Below are 22694 nucleotides of genomic sequence, written 5' to 3' on the forward strand. Positions count from 1 at the left end.
AATGTCCTTAAATAAAGTTCACAGAGTAAAAACCAGAACCACCAGTCCTTCCCTCCAACACAACAGCACAGGCACAGAACCGGTGATGAGCCTCAAGGAGCAAGGAGAAGGCTGGGGAGGACCGCAGAGGCTCCTGGGCTGCTGCGTGGAGGGTGAGCCCTCTTTGGAATGGGCTGAGGAAAACACCCAGCTCCTCCCTGCACACCTCATAACCACTGCTAAGGCTAAAGGAAAAAGACAAAACTCAGTCTCAGTTCCAGAGGGCTCAGAAAACAGTCTCGGTGGGCAGGGTTCTGGATAACTGCTAGTCCCGCTTGACCTTCTTCTTGCTGTCACTGTTGCCATTTTCTTCAGCCCCCTCAGTAGAGAGCACATCCTCCAGTTTCCGCTTGCTACTCTCTGGCTGAAGTTCTGCTGTGTTGCGGGGCTTGAAGCAAATGATAATGCAGGTCATGTTGTCACACCCTGTACCGTCCCCAGAAGTGTCCGGTGCCAGGCACTGATCCAACAGCTACAAAAAGCATGGGGAAGTTCAGTTTCAGAGTTTGAACACCTTCCTGGGCAACTAAAATCCCACAGGACTGGCCTTTCCTATAGAGTGCCAGAAGGAGAGGAATAGGCAAGAGGTATCACATACAGTCTACTTACTAGTCCACGGGGTATAAGGATAAGTCAAGGAAATGAGGAGAAGGTGGAACTTTCTGATCAGGGTTTGGCACATATCAGTAATTAACACTACTCTGGTCAGCTCAGGTCAAAAGAGAAAACCTTGGGGCCTCCCTGGTTGCCTAAGGGTTAAGTCTCTGCGCTATCACCACTAAGCCCTCAATTCAATCCCCAGCCAGGGAGCTAACACAAAGGGCACACATGACCTGCATATGACCTCTCTGGTCTCACCTGCTGCTCCCCTTAGCAGTGTATTTCAGTAAATCTGCCTCTTCTGCTTCCTATTCCATCTCTGGTGAGTCCTCTTAACCCCCTGTAGCTCTGACTTATACCCTAGTTCTTCTATGCAAAAAAGAAAAAAAAAAAAAGGGAAAACCTTGGTTGTGCACACTAGACACCCTCTCTGCTCCACCCTAGACTCACCTCTTCCACAATGGATGACAATAACCGAAGTTCCCCATTTTCATCACGCTGGCTGATCTTTGATTGAATAAAGTCTATAACTTCCTGGCTGCTCATCACATTCCTGGGGTCAAAAACAATAGTTAGAATCTTCTTTAATCCCATACTTACTAAGGCAGAGTAGAGGAGCGTGAACAGAGGTTATATTCAAGGCCAATGTAAACACCCACAGAGATTCTCAGGTCTACCTTGAGTTTAGGTTTTTGACTCCAAGATGTCTGCCCAGGCTCTAACTCTACAACAGTTTGATAAAAGGAAGTAAAACAGCCATTACAGGGATGATAAAGCCGAAGCAATTCGGTGCCCTATAAGGAAGTAATGCTGCAGGGAAAAAAAAGAATTTTAGGGCTCCACCAGTGCTCACCAGATGCCATCACATGCGATGACCATGAATTCATGGTCATCAGTGAGAGTCAGCACTTTGATGTCAGGAAGGGCTGAAATCATCTGTTCTTCAGGTGGCAAGTTCTTGTTTCTCTTGTAGAAGTGGTCTCCTAAAGTAAAGAAATGGTTAATGAGTAATTGGATACTTCCACAGATTTATTTGAGGCTGGTCAAGCCATGCCATTCACTTGCCTTCTTTACAAAGTTTTCATAATGGAATGGAATGGAGTCTGTCTGAGTCTGTCTAGTTTCAGCCCTGTCTTCAGGTTGCTAAAATTTAAGTCCTTAATCTACCTTCTTCATCATCCAAAAATGATACCTAGCTTACCTATTTCATAGAGATGTTTAAAGACGGGGAGTAGACACAAGACAGTACTTGAAAAGGTACAAGGGCTATAAAGTTGAAAGTTTCCATAGGTAGTCTGGAACAGAATAAAATTCCCAAAATCTTCCAGTTCCCCAGTCCTTACCAATGGCTCTGGAGAGGTTGAGGCCACCGTTGACTCGCCCATCCATGGTGACCTTGCCACCAGCATTTTTGATGCGTGCTAGCTCCACTTCATCTTCTGGTTTGTGGTCATAGGACATGTCCAAAGCTTTGCCGGCCTCAGATACCACACAGCGAGAGTCTCCTGCATTGGCTACAATCAACTGCTTCCCTCGTATCAGAGCCACCACCGCTGTCGTACCACTATCAGAGCCAGGCTTAAGAGGAAGAAAGAGAACATCATGGGAGCTTCCAGACACAAGTTCCCCATTGGTGCTCCCCTCACTGTTCATCTATGCTTTCTCCTCCTCTCACTAGGACGCAATAAACAGGAGGAGCAGAGATTTAATCTTTCCAGAGACTATAGCATACTCCCTCTCTTTCTGAGATAATTATACCCCTAAAATCTAGTTCCCTTGGCAGAATAACACCCCAAAATTGGGCGGGGGTGGGGTGGGAGGAACACCTGACTTTTAGTTTTTTAAGATTCACTGTTCATATTCCCCACTTACCTCCTCTTTGCCTTCCATCCCAGGCACCATCATCTCTTCCTCTTCCTCATCCTCTTCAGCCTCCTCAGTGTCATCCTCATCTTCTTCATTCTCTACCTCTTCACTACTGTAGCCATCTTCTTCCTCACTGCATTCCTGCCAAAGGGATAATCTCAGGTTGCTGATACTGGGGTGACTCCATGCCACCTTCCCCTCTAACTCATACGCAGAACCAAGAAGCCCTGACTCAACACAGGTCCTCAAAACACCGAAAGATACAACTATAAGATCATGATGGGAAACTGGGGGAGAGCAAAGATGGGTATAACTGATATACTGAATTGGACTTAGCAGGAAGCCTTGGACAAGGTCAGGACAATCAGTCAAAAGCACCTCCCAAACATGACCAGAAGATAAGTTGCCCAGAGAAGGAAAAACACAAATATCCAAAGCAACAACCACCATCCTCTTGTTCTCTTTCAGGGGGACAGACTCAAAGACCAGAACTAGACCTATTTATTACAGTATCAACAGAGAAGGAGGTGAGCGGGCTAGTGGTACCTAGTGGAGATAATGAATTCAAGAAAAATTAGAATATAGTGGGTACTGGGAGATGATGTCAAAATAGGAGAAGGAAAAGTCACCTGTCTGCCCCCACAGGCCCTTACCTCGCTGTCTTCCTCTTCCTCCTCGGCCTCATCTGATTCATCTTCACTGTCTTCAAAGAACTTGGACTTAGCAACTCGAGGCAGTTTGTCAGAGGCTGAAGAGCAGGAAGGCCCTGCCTCACCAGTGGGAGTGCCAGGTTCACCACCTTGGCCTGCCTCAGTTCCACGTTCCGAGTTAGAAGAAGGACCTGTGTGGGTCTTGGCTATGGGGCCATTTTCCTCTGAAGACATTTCCCTAGGTGGGTCCTCAGGTCCTGCTTCCCCATTGAGCCCCTGGGACCCTGGTTCCTCGCCTGTCCCAGCTCCAGATTTGCTGTGGGGCGCACCCTTGTGACAGTTCTGCCCGTAGCGTGTAAGAAGCTCTTCAATAGTCATGGTAGCCTCTTCATGCAGCAGGGCAGCCTCCTCATTGTCCACTGCAGGGAAAGGAATAAATCAGCACTCCCATGCCAGACTCCTTTTGGTATCCGTCCCAGTCACTACCACTGCAGGTCAATTTTCAACTTCCCACCACCTCTCACTCCAAAAGCTCCTGTCACTTATCAAATCTAAGAACACCCTATGCTTCATTCTCCTCAGGTAACACCTGCCTCAGTAGACTTCCTCTGGTCTTTCACTCCCTTCTTATTCAAGGCACATTAGTTACCATATTTTCCCATCACCTCTTTTTTATTATTAGGTTGGACACCCTACTCTGGTTAAGGACGCAGGGAACCCACAGTGCTAGTCTAAGTCTACAGTCTAGGCTTAATGACTGCTGGTACAATCTTGGAAAAAGATGACACTATACTAGGCACTCAGCAAAGGCTATTTCTCACTCTCCTTTTCTCTTAATGTGAGGGAGGACTCTCACATTAAGGATGCTACACCCACCATCATCTTCATCAGCTACTTTCTCTTTTTCATCCTCATCCTCAGTGGGTCGACCTGCAATCTGTGCTAGTTCCTTGATGACTTCCTCAGTGGTCAGTTTGGCATCAATAGCCAAGAAGGCATCTTCCAAAGCCTGAATATAAGCAAAATAGTATGAGTCATGGGCAGGAAAAGTACACAGGTACAAGATAAAGTTCCTGCATACAATCCTGGGCACAAGGATGGGATACAAATTAGTGTCATCTGCCACACTCCTACATAAATAAAAAACAATTCAGAGATATGGGACTATAGGAGAGCCCTAAAAAGGGCCAAGGGAGAATAAACTCATTTTAGGCTTAGAATTTTCAGTAAGAAGCTAGGGGAAGGGTCTGTCTGGTGGCGTAAGGGGTGAAGTCTCAGCACTATGAAGCCATTGGCAGCCATTGCAGTATGAGTTCGAAACCCAGCCAGGGAGCTAACCCACATGGCGTAGCAGACCTCTCTTATCTCACCCGCTGCTCCCCTCAGCAGTGTTATTTCAGTCAATCCACTTGTTCCGCTCCCCACTCTGTCTCTGGTGAATCCTCTCACCCCACCCCACCCTGCACCTCTGGCCTAAATCCCAGCTCTTGTATGCATAAATAAAATAAATCTTTTAAAAAAGAAAAAACAGGGCCTCCCTGGTGGTGCAGCGGGTTGAGCACAGCGCTATGAAGCTGTCCATAGCCTCTGCAGCATGGGTTCAATTCCCGGCCCACCAGGGAGATTCCCACATGGCACGGCAGACCTCTCCTGTCACACCCGCTGCTCCCCTCAGCAATGCTTTCAGTCTGTCTGCCTGTTCTGCTCCCCACTCTGTCTCTGGTGAATCCTCTCACTCTCCCGCACCTCTGGCCTATACCCCAGCTATTGTATAAATAAAAAATAAATCTTTAAAAAAAGAAAAAAAAAAGATAAAAAGGAAAAAACAGAAGCTAGGAGAAAGGAAAAGCCAAGGACTGGAAGACAAAGGAAAGACTACAGAAGTAGAATGCACAGTGTGGGAAGACACACCTTCTGTAGCTTGCCTTCTTTGTAGGCCTTCTGATCTTTGATGATATCAGGAAGATATTTGGCACAGTATAAGGCAACTTCCTCCCCTAGAAGAAAAGTAAGGTCACCCAGCGCACTGCTTCTCACACATGGACAAAAATGATGTATTTATGTGCCAAATTAGAGAAAACACCAAAGCTTGAAGAGATGAACATCTCGGCATAACTGAAACCTATTTGGGAGATTCTGACTCAGAAAAGGAAATTCAGCACCCCTTTCATGGCTATATTAATATCCCTTGTCTTTTCTCCCCTATATACTTAAGTTCTCAGTAAATGTTAATGTAATAAGAGGCCTCATGCGTTAAAACAAGGCCTTGGTGACACTTTGAACCAATGTCCTATCCTGATGGGAAGAAGGAATGGCCCACAATCAGCACTAGGCAGAAAATACTATCTGAGAACCAGAACCCCGGAAAGGAAAAGAATAAGGACCTATTCTAGTCCTGGAAAGTCTGGGACTGATCTGCTAAGATTACCTCCATGTCCATCATACACAGAAAACATGGCTGTCTCACTGTCCAGCTCAGGAATACAGTTGTGTGCATCCTAGGAAAAAGAAGAGCATAATTAGCATTTCTCAAAAGAAGAGCATAATTAGCATTTCTCAATGCGGACATTCTTCCTTGTGCCCCTCACACCATAAGGACTCCTTCACACCTAATTCTCACTACTTCTTCCCTGGTTGACCTATATGACCTAGAAATGAGAAATGAAAAAATAAGAAAAGAAGTACAGGGTGGGGGGGAGGGGAGGAAGGAGAACAAGGGAGGAAAGAGAGAGAGTGAAGAGGAGGGGGGGGAAGGAAGAGAGACGAACCAGACACTACCTCTGCAGGCGAGCAGCCTCAGCCTAGGAAATCTCAGTCCAGATGGCAGGATGTCTGGCTGCCGGAACACTAGACCTGACCCTTTTGGATTTGTAGCAATTATGGGAAGAAAGAACCATAGAAAGAATTTTTTTTTAACGCCCTTTTTAAAAAAAAAAAAAAAAGATTTTATTTATTTATTTATTTATTTATTTATACATACATACATACATACATACATACATACATACATACATACAAGCACTGGGTACAGTCAGATGCGCGGGAGGTTGAGAGAATTCACCAGAGCCAGAGCGGGGAGCAGAGCAGGCAGAAGGACCGAAGTACACTGCTGAGGGGAGCAGCAGGCGGCAGGAGAGGTCTGCGCGCCATGTGGGACCCTCGTCGGTGGCCGTTGATCAAACCGGTGCTGCAGAGGCTGCGGGCAGCTTCAGCTCAGCGCTCAACCACTGTGCCACCAGGGGAAGCCCCACAGAAAGAATCCTTAAAGTCACTTCTAGACCCATTCTATGAATCAGTGAATTTCAAGGAAGAAAATGCTGGGGAAGACAGCAAAAGAAAAACCAGAGGGCTTTATCACCCTGAAAATTTTCTAAGAGAATTCTAAAACAGACTAAGGGAAAGCACTAGAAATTTATAATTCTCACAAATTCTTCCCTGGTTGACCTATATGACCTAGAAATGAGAAATGAAGAAATAAGGACTATTCTTCCCCCATCCCCCAAAAAAGCAGCATCTAAATAAATTATCTAAAAGTTTAACTCACTCAAGACATTACCCTCAGGGTAGGCAGATAATATATTTAAAAAAAGAATAATCTTTCCAACAAATAATGTTATTAAAAGGCACTGTGTTGAGTACTTATTAAATAGAATTTACAGGACCTCCCTGGTGGCACAAGGGGTTAAGACGCAACCTGTGGGGCTGTCCACAGCCACTGCAGCACGAGTTGGATCATCAGTCAGGGAGCTGCCCACATGGCGCAGCAGACCTCTCCTGGCTTGCCCGCTGCTCCCCTCAGCAGTATATTTCAGCCAGTCTGCCTGTTCTGTTCCCCACTCTGTCTCTGATGAATCTTCTCATTCTCCCACAATCTCTGGCCTGTACCTCAGCTCTTGTAAGCATAAATAAATAAATCTTTTAAAAAATCCTTTGTAAACTAGAATTTAATATATAAAGTGTACAAACTCTGCTCTGAAATTCAGCACCTGGTTTACATTTTTCTTCTCCATCCTTTTTCTCAATGAGGAACGCCCAAAATAACGATTCATCTTAGTTTCTTATCTTCTCCTCCACTTGTTGAGGCTATGAAGCTCTATCATCACTTGGAATCACTCTACTTTATCTAGCCACTTCAATTTACCCCATGTGATCTCCAATCATGGATCTAACACTTGCCTTTCTTTCTCTCTGTCTTTTCCTGAGCCAGAGCCAAAGCATTTCAACACTGTCTCTTAGCATCGAGAAAAGTTCATCTAATCTGGTATAACCCGCCCAACTGCTTTCTTTACCCCTGAACCAGTCACTAAGTATTATTGCTGGGTCATAAGATGTCATGAAATGTTGATTGCTGTCACTACTTGCATGCAGTTTTCCCTGTGTATGCTGTATGAATATTCTAATCACTAGCCAGCACAACCCTTTTCCACATGTTCAAATTCTGTTACACTCCTTTCACGCTTAGCAGATAAACTAACCTTTCTTTACTTAGATCAAGATATTTATTTCAAGAACTATTTCATCTTGCCTGTTCAACCTCAAAATTCTCTCTAGCTTCATCTAACCTTCCCACTTCTGCCTCAAAAGCAGTATTTCCTCCTCTTTCTATATTAAATTCCTAATCTCAAACTCTTCTCCTTCAAGACCTTACAGTGCAGGCAACAACCTAAACAGCAATCCAAATAACCATTCTGTGAGCTTCATTCTCCCAATATTTGTATATAAACAACACAAACTGTGTCAGTTTTCCTAAAGGTTTTCTTGGGTCCTGTAAACAACAGTAGTTTGATACCTCTATAAGCCTGTCTCGATAGGCTGTCCCTTCTCCACCTTTGATTTAAAATATATAAACAGGAACTCAGCAGTCTCAAAAAAAACCAGAGCTTCCTTTATAGGTCTATTTCTGTTGATGGAATCTTAACTCCCAGGCAACACCTAATGCCAGCCCTCCTTGATTTTCTGGCTGTCTTCCACCATCCATCACTGAGTTCTGCTGAGTTTTCCTTCATAACTTTGCCCCTAGATTATATGTTATTCTTTTTTTAAAAAAGATTTATTTATACAAGAACCGGAGTACAGGCCAGATGTGCAGGAGGGTGAGAGGATCCACCAGAGACAAAGCAGGGAACAGAACAGGCAGACTGACTGAAATACACTGCTAAGGGGAGCAGTGGGCAAGACAGGAGAGGTCTGCCGCGCCATGTGGGTTGTTCCGCGGCCAGCAGGGATTGAACCAGCACTGCAGAGGCTGCAGAGAGCTTCACAGTGCTGTGCTCAACCACCTGCACCACCAGGGAGGCCCTATGCCTTATTTTTTTTTTTAAAGATTTATTTATTTATGCATACAAGAACTGGGGTACAGGCCAGAGGTGGTGGTGGTGGTGAAAGGATTCACCAGAGACAATGCGGAACAGAACAGGCAGATCGACTGAAATACAATGCTGAGGGAAGCAGCGGGCAAGGCAGGAGAGGTCTGCTGTACCATGTGGGTCACCATCCTGGCCGGGGATCGAACTCATGCTGCAGTGGCTGCGGATAGCTTCATAGGTTGTGTCTTAAGCCCTTACGCCACCAGGCGTATACTTTATTCTTAACAGTATTTCTTAAAGTATTCTATACTTTATTCTTAACAGTATTTTAACTCCACTCCTATCTGTACTTGTTGCCCTCCTATAATTCAGCCTACATATATCTAGCTTCCAGATTAATCTAATATAACAACTGACTGTTAGACCCTTCAATGAATTCTTTTGCATATATTAAATCCATACCATTCACTAGATATTTAAGGCACTCAATCATTTCACCCATCCTTATAAACTGATCTATTAATTCTCATATCATTCCTCAAAAGAAATTATTCTTAATACCCACTCTATTCCCACAAAGTAGTAAACATGCCTACCTAAGAATCTGTCCTCCTATCCTTTCTGCTAATACTTTTTCATCCCTCACTTTTCTCATTTCCATTTATCTGTTATGTGTTATACTCTCTCTCTCTCTTTCTCTCTCTCTTTTTTAAAGATTTATTTATGGGGCCTCCCAGGTGGCGCAGCAGGTTGAACACAGCACTGTGAGGTTGTCTACAGCCTTTGCAGCGTGGGTTCGATTTCTGGCCAGCCAGGGAGATTCCCACATGGTGCTGCAGACCTCTCCTGTCACGCCCACTGCTCCCCTCAGTAGTGCTTTCAGTCCTCCTGCCTATTCTGCTCCCCACTCTGTCTCTGGTGAATCTCTCACTGTCCTGCACCTCTGGCCTGTACCCCAGCTATTGCATAAATTAAAAAAAATCTTAAAAAAAGATTTATTTATGCATACAAGAGCTGGGGTACAGGCCAGAGGTGTGTGTGGGGGTGAGAGAATTCACCAGAGACAGAGTGGGGGAACAGAACAAGCAGACTGACCGAAGTACACTGCTGAGGGGAGCAGTGGGCAAGTCAGGAGAAGTCTGCTGTGCCATGTGGGTAGCTCCCTGGCCAGGGATCGAACTCGTGCTGCAGAGGCTGCGGACAGCTTTATAGGTTATGTCTTAACCCCTTGCGCAAACAAAGAGACCCTATACTCTTTTAAGATCCGGTCTCACTACACCCAAGAGATAGTTCTCAATCATACCGATAATCTATAATCATTCCCTCTTCTAAACTCTCTTAGTATTTATTGCCTCTACCAATAACTTGGCACTCAACATATGCTATATTATTAGCCAACACTCCAAGGGAGAGGGAATCTCAGATCCAAAACTAGAGTGTTTACTAACAAGAAAGTGAAGATTGTCTTAAAGTTCTTTATAGCCCTGGGGCCTAACACTGTACATATTCTGCAACATAGTAGAATATTTGCTTATGATGATGCATTTCTATTTGCTTCAGCAGATCACCTGAAAGGTTATCTATCATAGAATAATAGGTATTAGGATACCTATTATACTATGTATCATAACACAACAACCACTGAGAAGAAGAAATGACTCAGAATACACAAGTGACCTGAGTCAGGGCACTTAGGCCTTGCCTTACTAAATTATACATGCCACATTCCCGACTCACCTTCCAGACAACCAATGGATCTGTATTAATAAAGGGCCTTCCTAATGTCAATCTGCTAAGATTATAAATACATCCATAGAGTTCCTGTGTCACTGGATCAACCATTTAGATTTTTTTTTAAAGATTTATTTATTTATACAAGAACTAGGGTACAGGCCAGAGGTGTGGGGGGTGAGAGGATTCACCAGAGAAAGTGGGGAACAGAACAGGCAGACTGACTGAAATACACAGCTGAGGGGAGCAGCGGTCGCGACAGGAGAGGTCTGCTGCACTATGTTGGTAGCTCCCTGGCAGGCCAGGGGCTTGAATTCATGCTGCTGAGGCTGCAGATAGCTTCACAGTGCTGTGCTTAACCCCTTGCACCATCAGGGAGGCCCCATTTAGATTTATGATACATAAATTTAAGTCTTTACAAATCAAGATAAAAGATACGAAGGTTGTTGGGAAGGGAGTTTATGTTTCTGGTTTTAAAAAGTCACATATTTACTGGGGCCTCCCTGGTGGTACAAGGGGTTAAGACGCAACCTATGAAGCTCAGTGCAGCCACTACAGCACAAGTTCGATCCCCGGCCAGAGAGGTGACCCACATGGCGCAGCAGACCTCTCCTGACTCGCCCGCTGCTCCCCTCAGCAGTGTATTTCAGTAGATCTGCCTGTTCTGTTCCCCACTCTCTCTGGTGAATCCTCTCACCCCCCAAAAAATTCTAGTCTGACCCCGGTTCTTGTATGTATAAATAATCTTTAAAAAAAAAAAAAAGTCACATATTTACTATCTGACTTAAAAAATTATTTGTGGGCCTCCCTAGTGGCACAAGGGGTTAATAAGTCTCAGCACTAGGGAGCTATCCACAGTGGGCAGGAGTTTGATTCCCAGCCAGGGAGCTGATCAACATTGGGTAGCAGACCTCTCCCTTCTTTCCCCCTGCTCCCTCAGCAGTGTGCTTCAGTCAATCTGCCTGTTCTGCTCCCCACTTTGTCTCTGGTGAATCCTCTCACCTCCCACACCTCTGGCCTACACCCCAGCTCTTGTATGCATAAATAAATCTTTAAAAAAAAGTAAAAAAATATGTGCATGTATGACTGACAAAAGTAAAATTAATACTATAATCAGTGAGTACATATCATGGAAGCAGAAGGGAATCTTTTCCTTGTTTTTTTAATCTAAGGAATTCTTTATTTCTACTTTAGGGAAGGATAATGTAAGTTTTGGATATGCAATAGTAATAATAACTGTAATAATAAAAAAACTTTCCTTTCTGAAGCAATTTGGCTCTTAAAATCATGGTTATTGGGCCTTCCTGGTGGCACAGGGGTTAAAGTCTCAGAGCCATCAAGCTATCACTAGCCACTGCAGCATGAGTTCAATCCCCTGGCCAGGGAGCTAAGGCACATGGCTCAGCAGACCTCTCCTGTCTCGCCCATTGCTCCCCTCAGCAGTGTATTTCAGTAGATCTGCCTGTTCTGCTCCTCACTCTGTCTCTGGTGAATCCTCTCACCCCACCCCACCCTAGTACCCCTGGCCAACACCCCAGTTCTTGTATGCATAAACAAACAAAATCATTTTTAAAAATTGCAAATGAGTATAAATTAGATACAAATTAACTAAAAAAAAAATTTATTTATTTATTTATTTATTTATTTATTTATTTATTTATTTATTTATTTATACATACATACAAGCACTGGGTACAGTCAGAAGCGCGGGAGGGTGAGAGAATTCACCAGAGCCAGAGCAGGGAGCAGAACAGGCAGACTGATGAAGTACACTGCTGAGGGGAGCAGCGGGTGGCAGGAGAGGTCTGCGCGCTATGTGGGACCCTCCTCTGGTGGCCGGGGAGCGGCCGGGGATCGAATCGGCGCTGCAGAGGCCGCAGGCAGCTCTGCAACCCAGCGCTCAACCGCTGCACCACCAGGGAGGCCCCAAATTAACTTTTTAATAAATGTTTATTATAACATCTTACTATGTGCCTACACTTCTGGAAACAATGGCTTTAAACTCTTAGTTAGTTCACAACTGATAGCTCTGCAGCATTTGAATTATTCCCCCTAAGATTGACCACCTAGGGGCCTCCCTGGTAGCACAAGGGGTTAAGATGCAGCACTCTGAAGCTATCCACAGTCACTGCACGATGAGTTCGATCCCCAGCCTGGGAGCTGGCCCACATGATGCAGCAGACCTCTCCTGTCTCACCCACTGTTTCTCTCAGCAGTGTATTTCAGTCAGTCCACCTGTTCTGTTCTCCACTCTATCTCTGGTGAATCATTTCACACACACGCATGCACGCACACACACACATACACAGAGGCATGGACCCCAGTTCTTGTAGGCATAAATATTTTTAAAATTCTTTTAAAAAAATTAATTAAATAAAATTCACCACCTAGTCTAGTGGCCACATAACATAAGCTAAATCATTTCTCATTACTCATGTCCTCAAAGATCTTGCAACCGGACTGATATTTCATTTTGTAGGAAAATGACATGTTTGGGAGACTTTTCCTGCACATAGCAATTATTTCACTTCCAGGTAATCATTCATAAGCAACTATTCACAAATAAGATGAATAAAACCTAGAATTACTCTCCATAAAAGCATAGTCCACTTATTTACACTTCACTTAGAAGTAGCTATCATCTTTTACTTTCTATCTGTAAGCTTTAGCCAATCAACACAAATAACCCCTTAATCCCATTGCAACTTCTTAAAAGGTTGCTGACCTTTGGGCCAATATAACCATGGCTTTTCTCTTAAAAGGTGGTTTATTTATAATCCCACCATTACGATATATTCTAACCCAGGAATGACTATCAGATCTGTAGTTCTCACTGTACCCTGTACACCCTTTACATGGAAAAGGTTCATATTGGGAAATTTTAAAAGTCTTCTGGTACAATGACTATTTCACTATCTAACACTTTTTAATCCAATTTTCTTTTTGTAGCACCCTCAACGTTAAGACAGATACCACTGTGCTATAGACTGAATATCTATGTTCTACTAAAGATCAGATACTGAAACATAATCCCCAATAATGATGGTATTTGGAGGCAGGCTAGTCTAGGAGGCAATTAAGTCCTGAGGAAGGAGCCCTCATGAATGAAGTTAGTAACCTGGTGAAAGAGACCCCAGAGAGAGCTCCCTTGCCATCTGAAGACACAACTAGAAGACAGCTGTCTATGAACCAGACAGTCCTCACAGATAATCTTGATTCTGGGACTTCCCAGTAGGGTCTCAAAAAGATAGCCGTATACCCATGTTTATAGCAGCTTTATTTACGATAGGCAAAATGTAAAAACCATTGTATGCATACATACAACTCATCATTAAGAAGGAAGGAAATTCGGTTATTAAAGGAAAAAAAGGGTGAAATTTTGCCATTTAAGACAACATGGATGGAACTGGAGGGGATTATGCTCAGCAGAAATAAATCAGAGGGAGGGCCTCCCCGGTGGTGCAGCAGTTGAGTGCTGGGCTGCGAAGCTGTCCGCAGCCTCTGCAGCGCCAGTTCTATCCCCGGCGGCCAGGTGAGGGTCCCACATGGCACGCAGACCTCTCCTGCCACCCGCTGCTCCCCTCAGCAGTGTACTTCTTCAGTCTGTCTGCTCTGCTCTCTGCTTTGACTCTGGTGAATTCTCTCACACTCCCGCGCTTCTGACTATACCCAGTGCTTGTATAAATAAATAAATAAATCTTTTAAAAAAAGAAAGAAATCAGAAGGAGAAATACAAGCACCAGAAGATTTCATTCATATGTGCAGTATAAAGAAACAAAGCAAAGAAACAGATCAAAACAAAGCCTAGAAATATGACTGCAGGGCCTCCCTGGTGGCGCAAGGGGTTAAGCACAGCACGATGAAGCTATCAGCAACCTCTGCAGCAAGAGTTCAATGCCCAGCTGGCCAAGGAGCAAATCACATGGCATAGCAGACCTTCTCCTGTCTCACCCGCTGCTCCTCTCAGCAGTGTATTTCAGTAGGTCTGCCTGTTCTGCTCCTCACTCTGTCTCTGGTGAATCCTCTCACTTCCCTGCACCTCTGGCTTGATCCCCAGTTCTTGTATGCATAAATAAATAAATCTTTTAAAAAAATATATGACTGCAGAAATGAGGGGGAGGGAGAAAGGTGGGGAGCAAGGGTGGAGCATTATTGATGCTTTGATGGTCGATGTGGTGTAGTTACATTGAAGTGTGAACCTACACCCTACAACTCACAATACTGTAAAGCAACATTACCTCAATACAAAAAAAAAAGTTTAATTAAAAATACAAAGAAAAAAAAGGAAGGAAACTCATATGCAAGCTACACAATATGAACCCAAGGACATCATGCTAAGTGCTATCTGTCTTTATGAGCTACCAAGAATAGTCAAATTCAGAGACAGAAAGTAGAAAGGTGATTGTCAGGGGTTAGGGGAGGAGCAATGAGGAGTAGTTTAATGGGTAGAGAGTTTCAGTTTTGCAAGATGAAAAGAGTTCTGGAGATTGGTCACACAACAATGTGTATATACTCAGTACTACTGACATGTGAATTTAAAATGTTTAAGGTGGCAAATTTTAGACTGTGTATTTTACAATTAAAAAATAAACTTTTCACAAAGAAAAGTCCAGTCTCAAATGACCTTCTACCCAATGTTTAAAGAACTAATATAAAATCTTCATGAACGCTCCTAAAATATAGAAGACTCATGACTTTCCAACTCATTCAATGAGGTCAGTGTTACCCCTCATACTAAAACCAGACCGATATCACAAGAAATCTAAAGACCAGTATCTCTTATGGATATAGGCATAAAAATCATCAACAAAATAGTAACAAATTGAATCCAGGAACATAAAAAAGGGATATACACCATAGTCAAGTGGGATTTATGTACCAAAACAATGCAAGATTAATTTAACACATTAAAAAAACAATTAGGGCCTCCCAGGTGGTACAAGGGGTTAAGATGCAACCTCTGTAGCAATCCGCAGCCACTGCAGCATGAGTTCGAAACCCGGCCAAGGAGCTACCCAGCTGGCCTGTACCCCAGTTCTTTTTTTTTTAAAGATTTATTTGTTTATTTATTTATACAAGCACTGGGTACAGTCAGTAGCACAGGAAGGCGAGAGAACTCACAAGAGCCAGAGCAGGGAGCAGAGCAGGCAGAAGGACCGAAGTACACTGCTGAGGGGAGCAGCGGGCGGCAGGAGAGGTCTGCGCGCCATGTGGGACCCTCCTCCGGTGGCCGGGGAGCAGCCTGGGATCGAACCGGCCCTGGAGAGGCTGTGAGCAGCTTCGCAACCCATTGCTCAACCGCTGCGCCACTGGGGAGGCCCTGTACCCCAGTTCTTGTATACATAAATAAATCTTTTAAAAAGTGTTTAAAAAATAACTTAAAAAAAAAAAACCAATTAATGTGATATGCCACAAGGCCAAAACCACATAATCATCTCAATAGAAGAAAAAGATTTGACACAATCCAATACCCATTCATAATAAAACTCAACCACGTAGAAATAAAAGTAAGCTCCCTCAACCTGATAGAACATACCTAAGAAAAACTTACTGTTGACATCATACTTAATGGTTAAAGACAACACTTTGGGCCTCCCCGGTGGTGCAGCGGTTGAGCGCTGGGTTGCGAAGCTGCCCGCAGCTTCTGCAGCACTGGCTCGATCCCCGGCTGCTCCCCGGCCACCGGAGGAGGGTCCCACATGGCATGCAGACCTCTCCTGCCGCCCGCTGCTCCCCTCAGCAATGTACTTCAGTCCTTCTGCCTGCTCTGCTCCCCGCTCTGGCTCTGGTGAATTCTCTCACCCTCCTGCGCTTCTGACTGTGCCTAGTGCTTGTATAAATAAATAAATAAAATAAATCTTTTAAAAAATAAATAAATAAAGACAACACTTTCCCCTTAAGATCAAGAGTGAAACAAGGATGGCTACCTTCATCACATTTATGCAGCACTGTACAGATGTTCTAGTCAGGACAATTAAGAAAGAAAAAGAAATAAAAGCCATTTAGATGGGAGAACAGGAAATAAAACTAGAAAAAGACATAAAAAAAGACAACTTCTTAAAAAGGATCTAAATAAGCATTTCTTCAAAAGGCCAAATCTCCAAAGATATATAAATGACACAAGAAGGTACTCAAACATCCTAAGTCATCAGGAAAATACAATCAAAGCCACACTGGATAACCATTTTTACAGCCGCTAATATGGCTAAAATAAAAAAAGATGAGATAATAACAAGTGTCAGGAGGATGCAGAGAAATTAAGACCCTCAGATATTGCTGGTGGGATGTAAAATAGTGGAAAATCATTGGGCAGTTCCTCAAAATGCTAAACATGGAACTACTACATGACCCAACAATTCTACTTTGTACACTCAAGTGAAAAGAAAACTTATTTTCACACACAAAAAAAGGTATACATGAATGTTCAGAACATTATTATTCATAATAGCCAAAATGTGGAAATCTAATATCCAGCAACTGATGGATAAATAAAATAACCACAGTGGAATATTATTCAGCCATAAAAAAGGAATGAGTACCAAATGATTCATGATACAACATGGAAAACAGAAAAATATTGCTTAGTAACAGAAGTTAACCTAAAACATGACATTTATGATCCCACTTATATGTAATGTTCAGATTAAACAAAAACCCATAAAAATTAGTGGTTATCGGGGTTTTGGTGAGGAGGGATAGGGGTTACTGTTAATGATCACCAGATTCCCTTTGGGGAGGTATAAAAATCTAAAATTGACAGTGGTGATGACAGCTATACAAGTCTGTGAATATACTAACGGAACACTAAATAGTACAATATCTAAATTATATCTCAATAAAGTTTAAAAAGGGTCCTGTATATACATTTTCAAATGCTATGTAGTAGGTCTCCACTTTACAATTAGTTTGCTATATGATCAAATCACTTTACGAGTCCTTCCTATTAAAATATGTAATGTTCACATTATGACTGCTGCCAACTAGACCATGTAAGTGGGACATGTGAATAACTGTTAGGATATGAGCCAATCAAGGCATATTTATCCACATGACACTCTTTTATCACAGGGGTTCATGTTTTGTTTTTTTTTTAGTATAGAAATGCTTTTTGTGGGGCCTCCCTGGTGGCACAAGAGGTTAAACAACAGCACTATGAAACAATCTGTAGCTACTGCAGCACAAGTTAGATTTTTGGCCAAGGAGGTGACCCACATGGCATAGCACCTGCTGCTCCCCTCAGCAGTGTATTTCAGTCAATCCACCTGTTCTGCTCCCCACTCTGTCTCTAGTGAATCCTCTCACCTTCCCGAACCTCTCGCCTACACCCCAGCTCTTGTATGCATAAATAAATAAATCTTAAAAAAAAAAAAAAAAGGCAGGGCCTCCCCTGGTGGCACAAAAGTTGAGCGCTGGGCTGCAAAGCTGCCTGAAGCCTCTGCTGTGCCGGTTCAATCCCTGGCCGCCAGTTGAGGGTCCCACATGGCACGCAGACCTCTCCTGCTGCCCACTGCTCCCCTCAGCAGTGTACTTCGGTCTTTCTGCCTGTTCTTCTCCCGGCTCGCGCTCTGTTGAATTCTCTAACCCTCCCGCACTTTTGACTGTACCCAGTGCTTGTATAAATAAATAAATCTTAAAAAAAAAAAAAAAAACACAATGATGGTGTAAAAGTTTGTGAATTGGTACAAGAATGGTTTTTTCTACACATCCCATTAGCAAATGTTAAGTGATTCTAAAGTAACCTTTTCCATTTTAAGTTACTTATTTTTAATTTCATCCTTTTAATGTAAAAAATGTTTTTTATTGTTAATCAGTTGCATGTAAACGTAATTACACACCATACCAAATTTTTTAAATGATGCCCTTTTAGAATAAATTATGGAATATCAATGTATTATCAGGTTAATGTTATATTTTCATATATGATCACATCTATAGAACAGGTTATATGATTAAACAAAAAAATTCCACTGGACTCAATACTCAGTCTACAGTATGCCATTAAATATCAGCAATGCTTTGAAGTTCAATTCTAAAGATTTATGCTTCCAGACAGCATAAAATTAATGACAGCTTTACTGATTAGTTAAATTTCTACACTCAAACTCTTAATCCTCAAAGTACAATTCCAAAATGATAACCCAATAGAGGGTCAGGGTTGGAAAGGTAGTAGTAACAACTTCTAGGGGGCTGGGCAATAGAAATAATTTATGTATAACATTCTTGAAATCTCTATGAACAAGTTCTGATGGTAACTTCCAATCACTTGAGAATTTAAAGGGGAATAATACTGTAGAAAATAATTTTTCCATATTCATGAGCATACATTTGATATCATACTATTTGATATCATACTATATGCTAATCATACTATATGCTAATCATACTATTTGATATCATACTATATGCTAATCATACTATTTGATATCATACTATATGATATCAAACTATTTGATCTCATACTATCTTTGAATTATGAAGAATAGGTACTGAACACTAATCAAGCAAAAGGAATACTCTTGTAAAAGTTACTTAACTGCATTCTAGACAAAGGAATTTTGATCTGGTTCAGTAAATTAAAAGCGCCTTTAACTAAAGTGATGAAACACTTTAGATTGGATAATAAATGCTCTTCAGGCTCTCTCTCAAATGGAACCTCATATCATGTTTAGAGTATTTCATTTTATATTTTCCCCCATTAACATAGTGATTGAAACTGTCATGCACATATCTTGAGAATAATCTGCTCCACATTTTTTATATTCAATTCTAGGTGACCCTCTCAGGCCATCAACTGAATCAGCTTCAATAAGGCAACAAGTAGATAACCAACTCAAAATTACATATGCTCTAGGAATTTATACTGTCTTTAAAGTGGGGGAGGATAATCAATGAAAAAATCCTAACTTGCTATAAAAAGCAATTTTGTCACTTCCAAAGAACTTCAACCAGGGCCTCCCCGGTGGCGCCCCACATGGCGCGCAGACCTCTCCTGCCGCCTGCTGCTCCCCTCAGCAGTGTACTTCGTCAGTCTGCCTGTTCTGTTCTCCGCTCTGGCGAATTCTCTCACCCTCCCGCACTTCTGACTGTACCCAGTGTTTGTATAAATAAAAATAAATAAATCTTTAAACAAACAAACAAAAAAAGAACTTCAACCAAAAATTAAAAGTACCCTTTTCCCTTTTAAGACTACATCAACCGGGCCATCCCCGTGGCGCAGCGGTTGAGCGCTGGGTTGCAAAGCTGCCCGCAGCCTCTGCAGCGCTAGTTCGATCCCCAGCTGCTCCCCGGCCACTGGAGGGGGGTGGTCCCACATGGCACGCAGACCTCTCCTGCCGCCCGCTGCTCCCTTCAGCAGTGTACTTCGGTCCTTCTGCCTGCTCTGCTCCCCGCTCTGGCTCTGGTGAATTTGCTCACCCTCTCCCCATTCTGACTGTGCCCGGTGCTTGCATAAATAAACAAACAAACAAACAAACAAATCTTAAAAAAAAAAAAAAAAAAGACTACATCAACCAAAACTGTTTGCAAATTGAGCTTCTCATGAGCCAGGAAAATCTCAGAGCTTTTCCTTATCTATTTCTCAGGTATCCTTCCACAATCTACCTCTTAAACCCCAAAATACATACCTCAAACCAGCTTGAGGGTCCCTCCAAAACATGGAAAAGGAAGAAGGGAAGCGATTCATTACCCTGCCTGAAAACAACCCAGTTTCACAGCAAAGGGGGTTGGGGAAAGGTAGAAAGTATAAAATGCCAGCTATTGCTAGTTCTCATCCTTGCCTCCAAAGGGTTTGTAAAATAGTACTTAGGCTGAATCTGTGTGTCAGGATTTTAGCAACATTTGTAAGGTATACAGGTATACCTTACAAACTTACCTCAACTGAATCATTAGAACCAAGCAAATGAAGTCAAGAGACTTAATAAATTGGTGGAATTAAGCTCTAAAAGTTAATAGGAGTACACTTCATTAAAAGATAAGATTCTCTTAAGAGGCCTGAAGTCATAGTTATTTTCTTGCCATTGCAAAGAAACTATGTTGTACTTTAGGGGAGAAAGGAAACAAAGTCAGAAGGTGAAGTATCAATGAAGCAGAACAGAATCCCAAACAGGACTCAGAGAGGATTAGGCTAATTTAACTATTCAAAACTAAGGTAAATTCAGAACAATCTATTAGAAAGATTTAAAAACCCTAAGTGGTTACCTCTCAGGTGGATGATCATGGATCTAAGGAATAGTCTACCAAGATCTCTACAAACCAATCAGCCCCTGATGGAAAAAACACATTTTCTAATTACCAAAAGAGAAACCAAAAATAAAGGGAAATATCTTGCAGAAAAGCAACAGACAGCATAGAATCACTGAGTAAATGACTTGGAACTGAATAGACAAGCAACCCAACTCATAAAGAAAACCAGAAAGATGAGTACCCCCTCCCCAAAAGGGGGGAAACCACCATAGAGAAGAAAGGGGGCAATATTTCCATATTTTTGTGAAACCTGAAGGAAGTCTTCCAGTCACCTCAAATCTCATATTAACAAAAAATGTCATAGATGTGGAATGTCCAAATTATCAATGAACAAATCCCAGTCTGACAATAATGTTCTCCTTTTGAATCTATATCCAGATATTTCTAACAATTACATCCTTCAGGCCCCCAGGACACTTGTTCCATACTGTGCACCACAATGAAATATGAATGCTATACTTTAGTTTACCCAGATGACAACATCATCTAGCAAACAGCTTGAATCATTTCATCCTACAGATCTTTCCACCAGGCACAAGTGTCCTAATCTTTCTGGGACTCAATTTCTGAGCTGTAAAATGTGGGAGCTAAAATAGATGCGATAAACTATACGATCCCCTCTATTCTTGAAATTGCATACTTAAGGACACAAGTGTTTAAAAGTTTTGCTGTAGGTATAAATTTTCAGCATGAGATCATCTCAGTTTATGCTGTCATTCCAGAGCTAACCACAGGGAGGAGCGAGGGATTTGAAGACATTCCCAAGGGAGACTACTTGGCTGTTAGCTGAAGCCCACCTAGGACGTGCATAAACCCTCAATCTCAGACATAATTCGAGCATCTTCCTGGCCTCTCTGCCGCTATCTCACAACGCTCCTCACAATGCCACTTCTTACATTTCTTTCTCACTTTCCTTCCTACCACACTTTCCCCTGCTCTCCTTTGTATTATAATTCCACATCCATTTTGCCCCAAAGTCTATCCCCCCTTTTATTTATCTCGAGTGGATTTTCTACAAAAGAGAACCAATGCTCTTTAAGTTAAGGCTAGACGTTTATTGAAAATCAAGGAAACTACGAACTACCACAACCCAGGCAAATGGTACGCGTTAAGTTTTAGAAAAATCCCGAGGGCGGGGAGGGAGGAGGGGGTGGGAATACGCTTGCAGAATAAAAAGAAACTATAGCGATTGACACCGTCCAAGTTCCCAAAGACCGTAAAAGATCCCGAAGAGAAACCAAACGAGTGACAATTCTTGGAGGGCAGGTCGAGCCTCAGAAACGAAGACCAGGGCCGGGCGACCGAGCGTAAAGAATGTGAAGTACACGCTTTGCCCGGGCTTCCCGCACTGTCAAACTCCTCGCCCATCGAGACCTCGCACGCCGCATTTTTTTTAAGTACAGTCATTCACACCCATTCGCCTCTTCCTTGCAAAAATAAATGAACAAATAGTCCCTCTTTTCATCTTCACTCCCACACTAAACCTCACGCCGTTTACGAGCCCGGAGGGCTGGGCTGGCTCGCGACGATGGCGCGAAGGCGCGGGGCGAGGGCGCCCGGCGGGCGGAAGGCGGCTCTCCCCACATGGCCCGGCCTCGCCGCCCCGGCGGCCCCGGCGGCCCCGGCGCACGGCCCCGGGCCCTGGCAGCTTCCTCGGGGGCCCGGCCCCGCGCTCGCAGCCGCCCCCCAAGCTGCCGCCGCGGCCGCCGGCTCTCGATGCGGACCCTTCCCCGGGGATGCCCCCTCCCCCGCTCCGGTGCCCCGGCGGGTTCCCGCCCTGCGAGGCCAGCCCGCGGGCCCCCCCGCCTCACCTCCATGGAGACGCGCCAGCCTTGCATGGCGGAGAAGCCGTAGGGCAGCGGCAGGCGCGGGGCGCCGACCCCGTCCCCGGAGCACTTCACCGTGTTGGGCTGAGAGAGGTAGGCACCCATGGCGGCGGCGGGCCGGCGGCCCGGGGGGCAGGCGAGCGGGGCGGGACCCGTGCCGGCGCCGGAGCCGGAGCCCCGGGGGCGCGCGTGGCAGGAGCGGGCCCGCGGCGCGGCCGACGCAAGGTGCCGGTGAAAGGCGCGAGGCCGGCCAGGAGGCGGTAACGGGACGGAGCTGCGAGGGAGCGGAAGCGGAAACGGCGCCCTGCAGACCCCGCCCGGCCGGCGCGGCGCGGCGCGGCGCGGCGCGGCGCGGCGGGCGGTCATTTCCTTAGCAACTCGCCCCGCCCGCGGGCACAACGGCCCGCCCAACCGCCGCTCCCGCGAGACTGCGC

The 22694-nt window shown here is 44.0% G+C and overlaps 1 protein-coding gene across 1 annotated transcript; it reads right to left on the reverse strand.

Moving 5' to 3' along the window:
- Positions 1 to 304: 304 nt before the first annotated feature.
- PPM1G (protein phosphatase, Mg2+/Mn2+ dependent 1G) lies at positions 305 to 22365 on the reverse strand (the record flags this gene model as incomplete). The annotated part of the gene is made up of 10 exons (XM_084235828.1): positions 305 to 511; positions 1090 to 1192; positions 1493 to 1622; positions 1983 to 2217; positions 2512 to 2646; positions 3159 to 3574; positions 4032 to 4164; positions 5067 to 5152; positions 5584 to 5653; positions 22246 to 22365. 10 exons carry the CDS (start codon positions 22363 to 22365, stop codon positions 305 to 307), a joined length of 1635 nt encoding a protein of 544 aa, XP_084091954.1.
- Positions 22366 to 22694: the final 329 nt, after the last annotated feature.

This window comes from Talpa europaea (genome assembly GCF_964194135.1).
Source record: "Talpa europaea genome assembly, chromosome: 6".
Taxonomy (NCBI): Eukaryota; Metazoa; Chordata; class Mammalia; order Eulipotyphla; family Talpidae; genus Talpa; species Talpa europaea.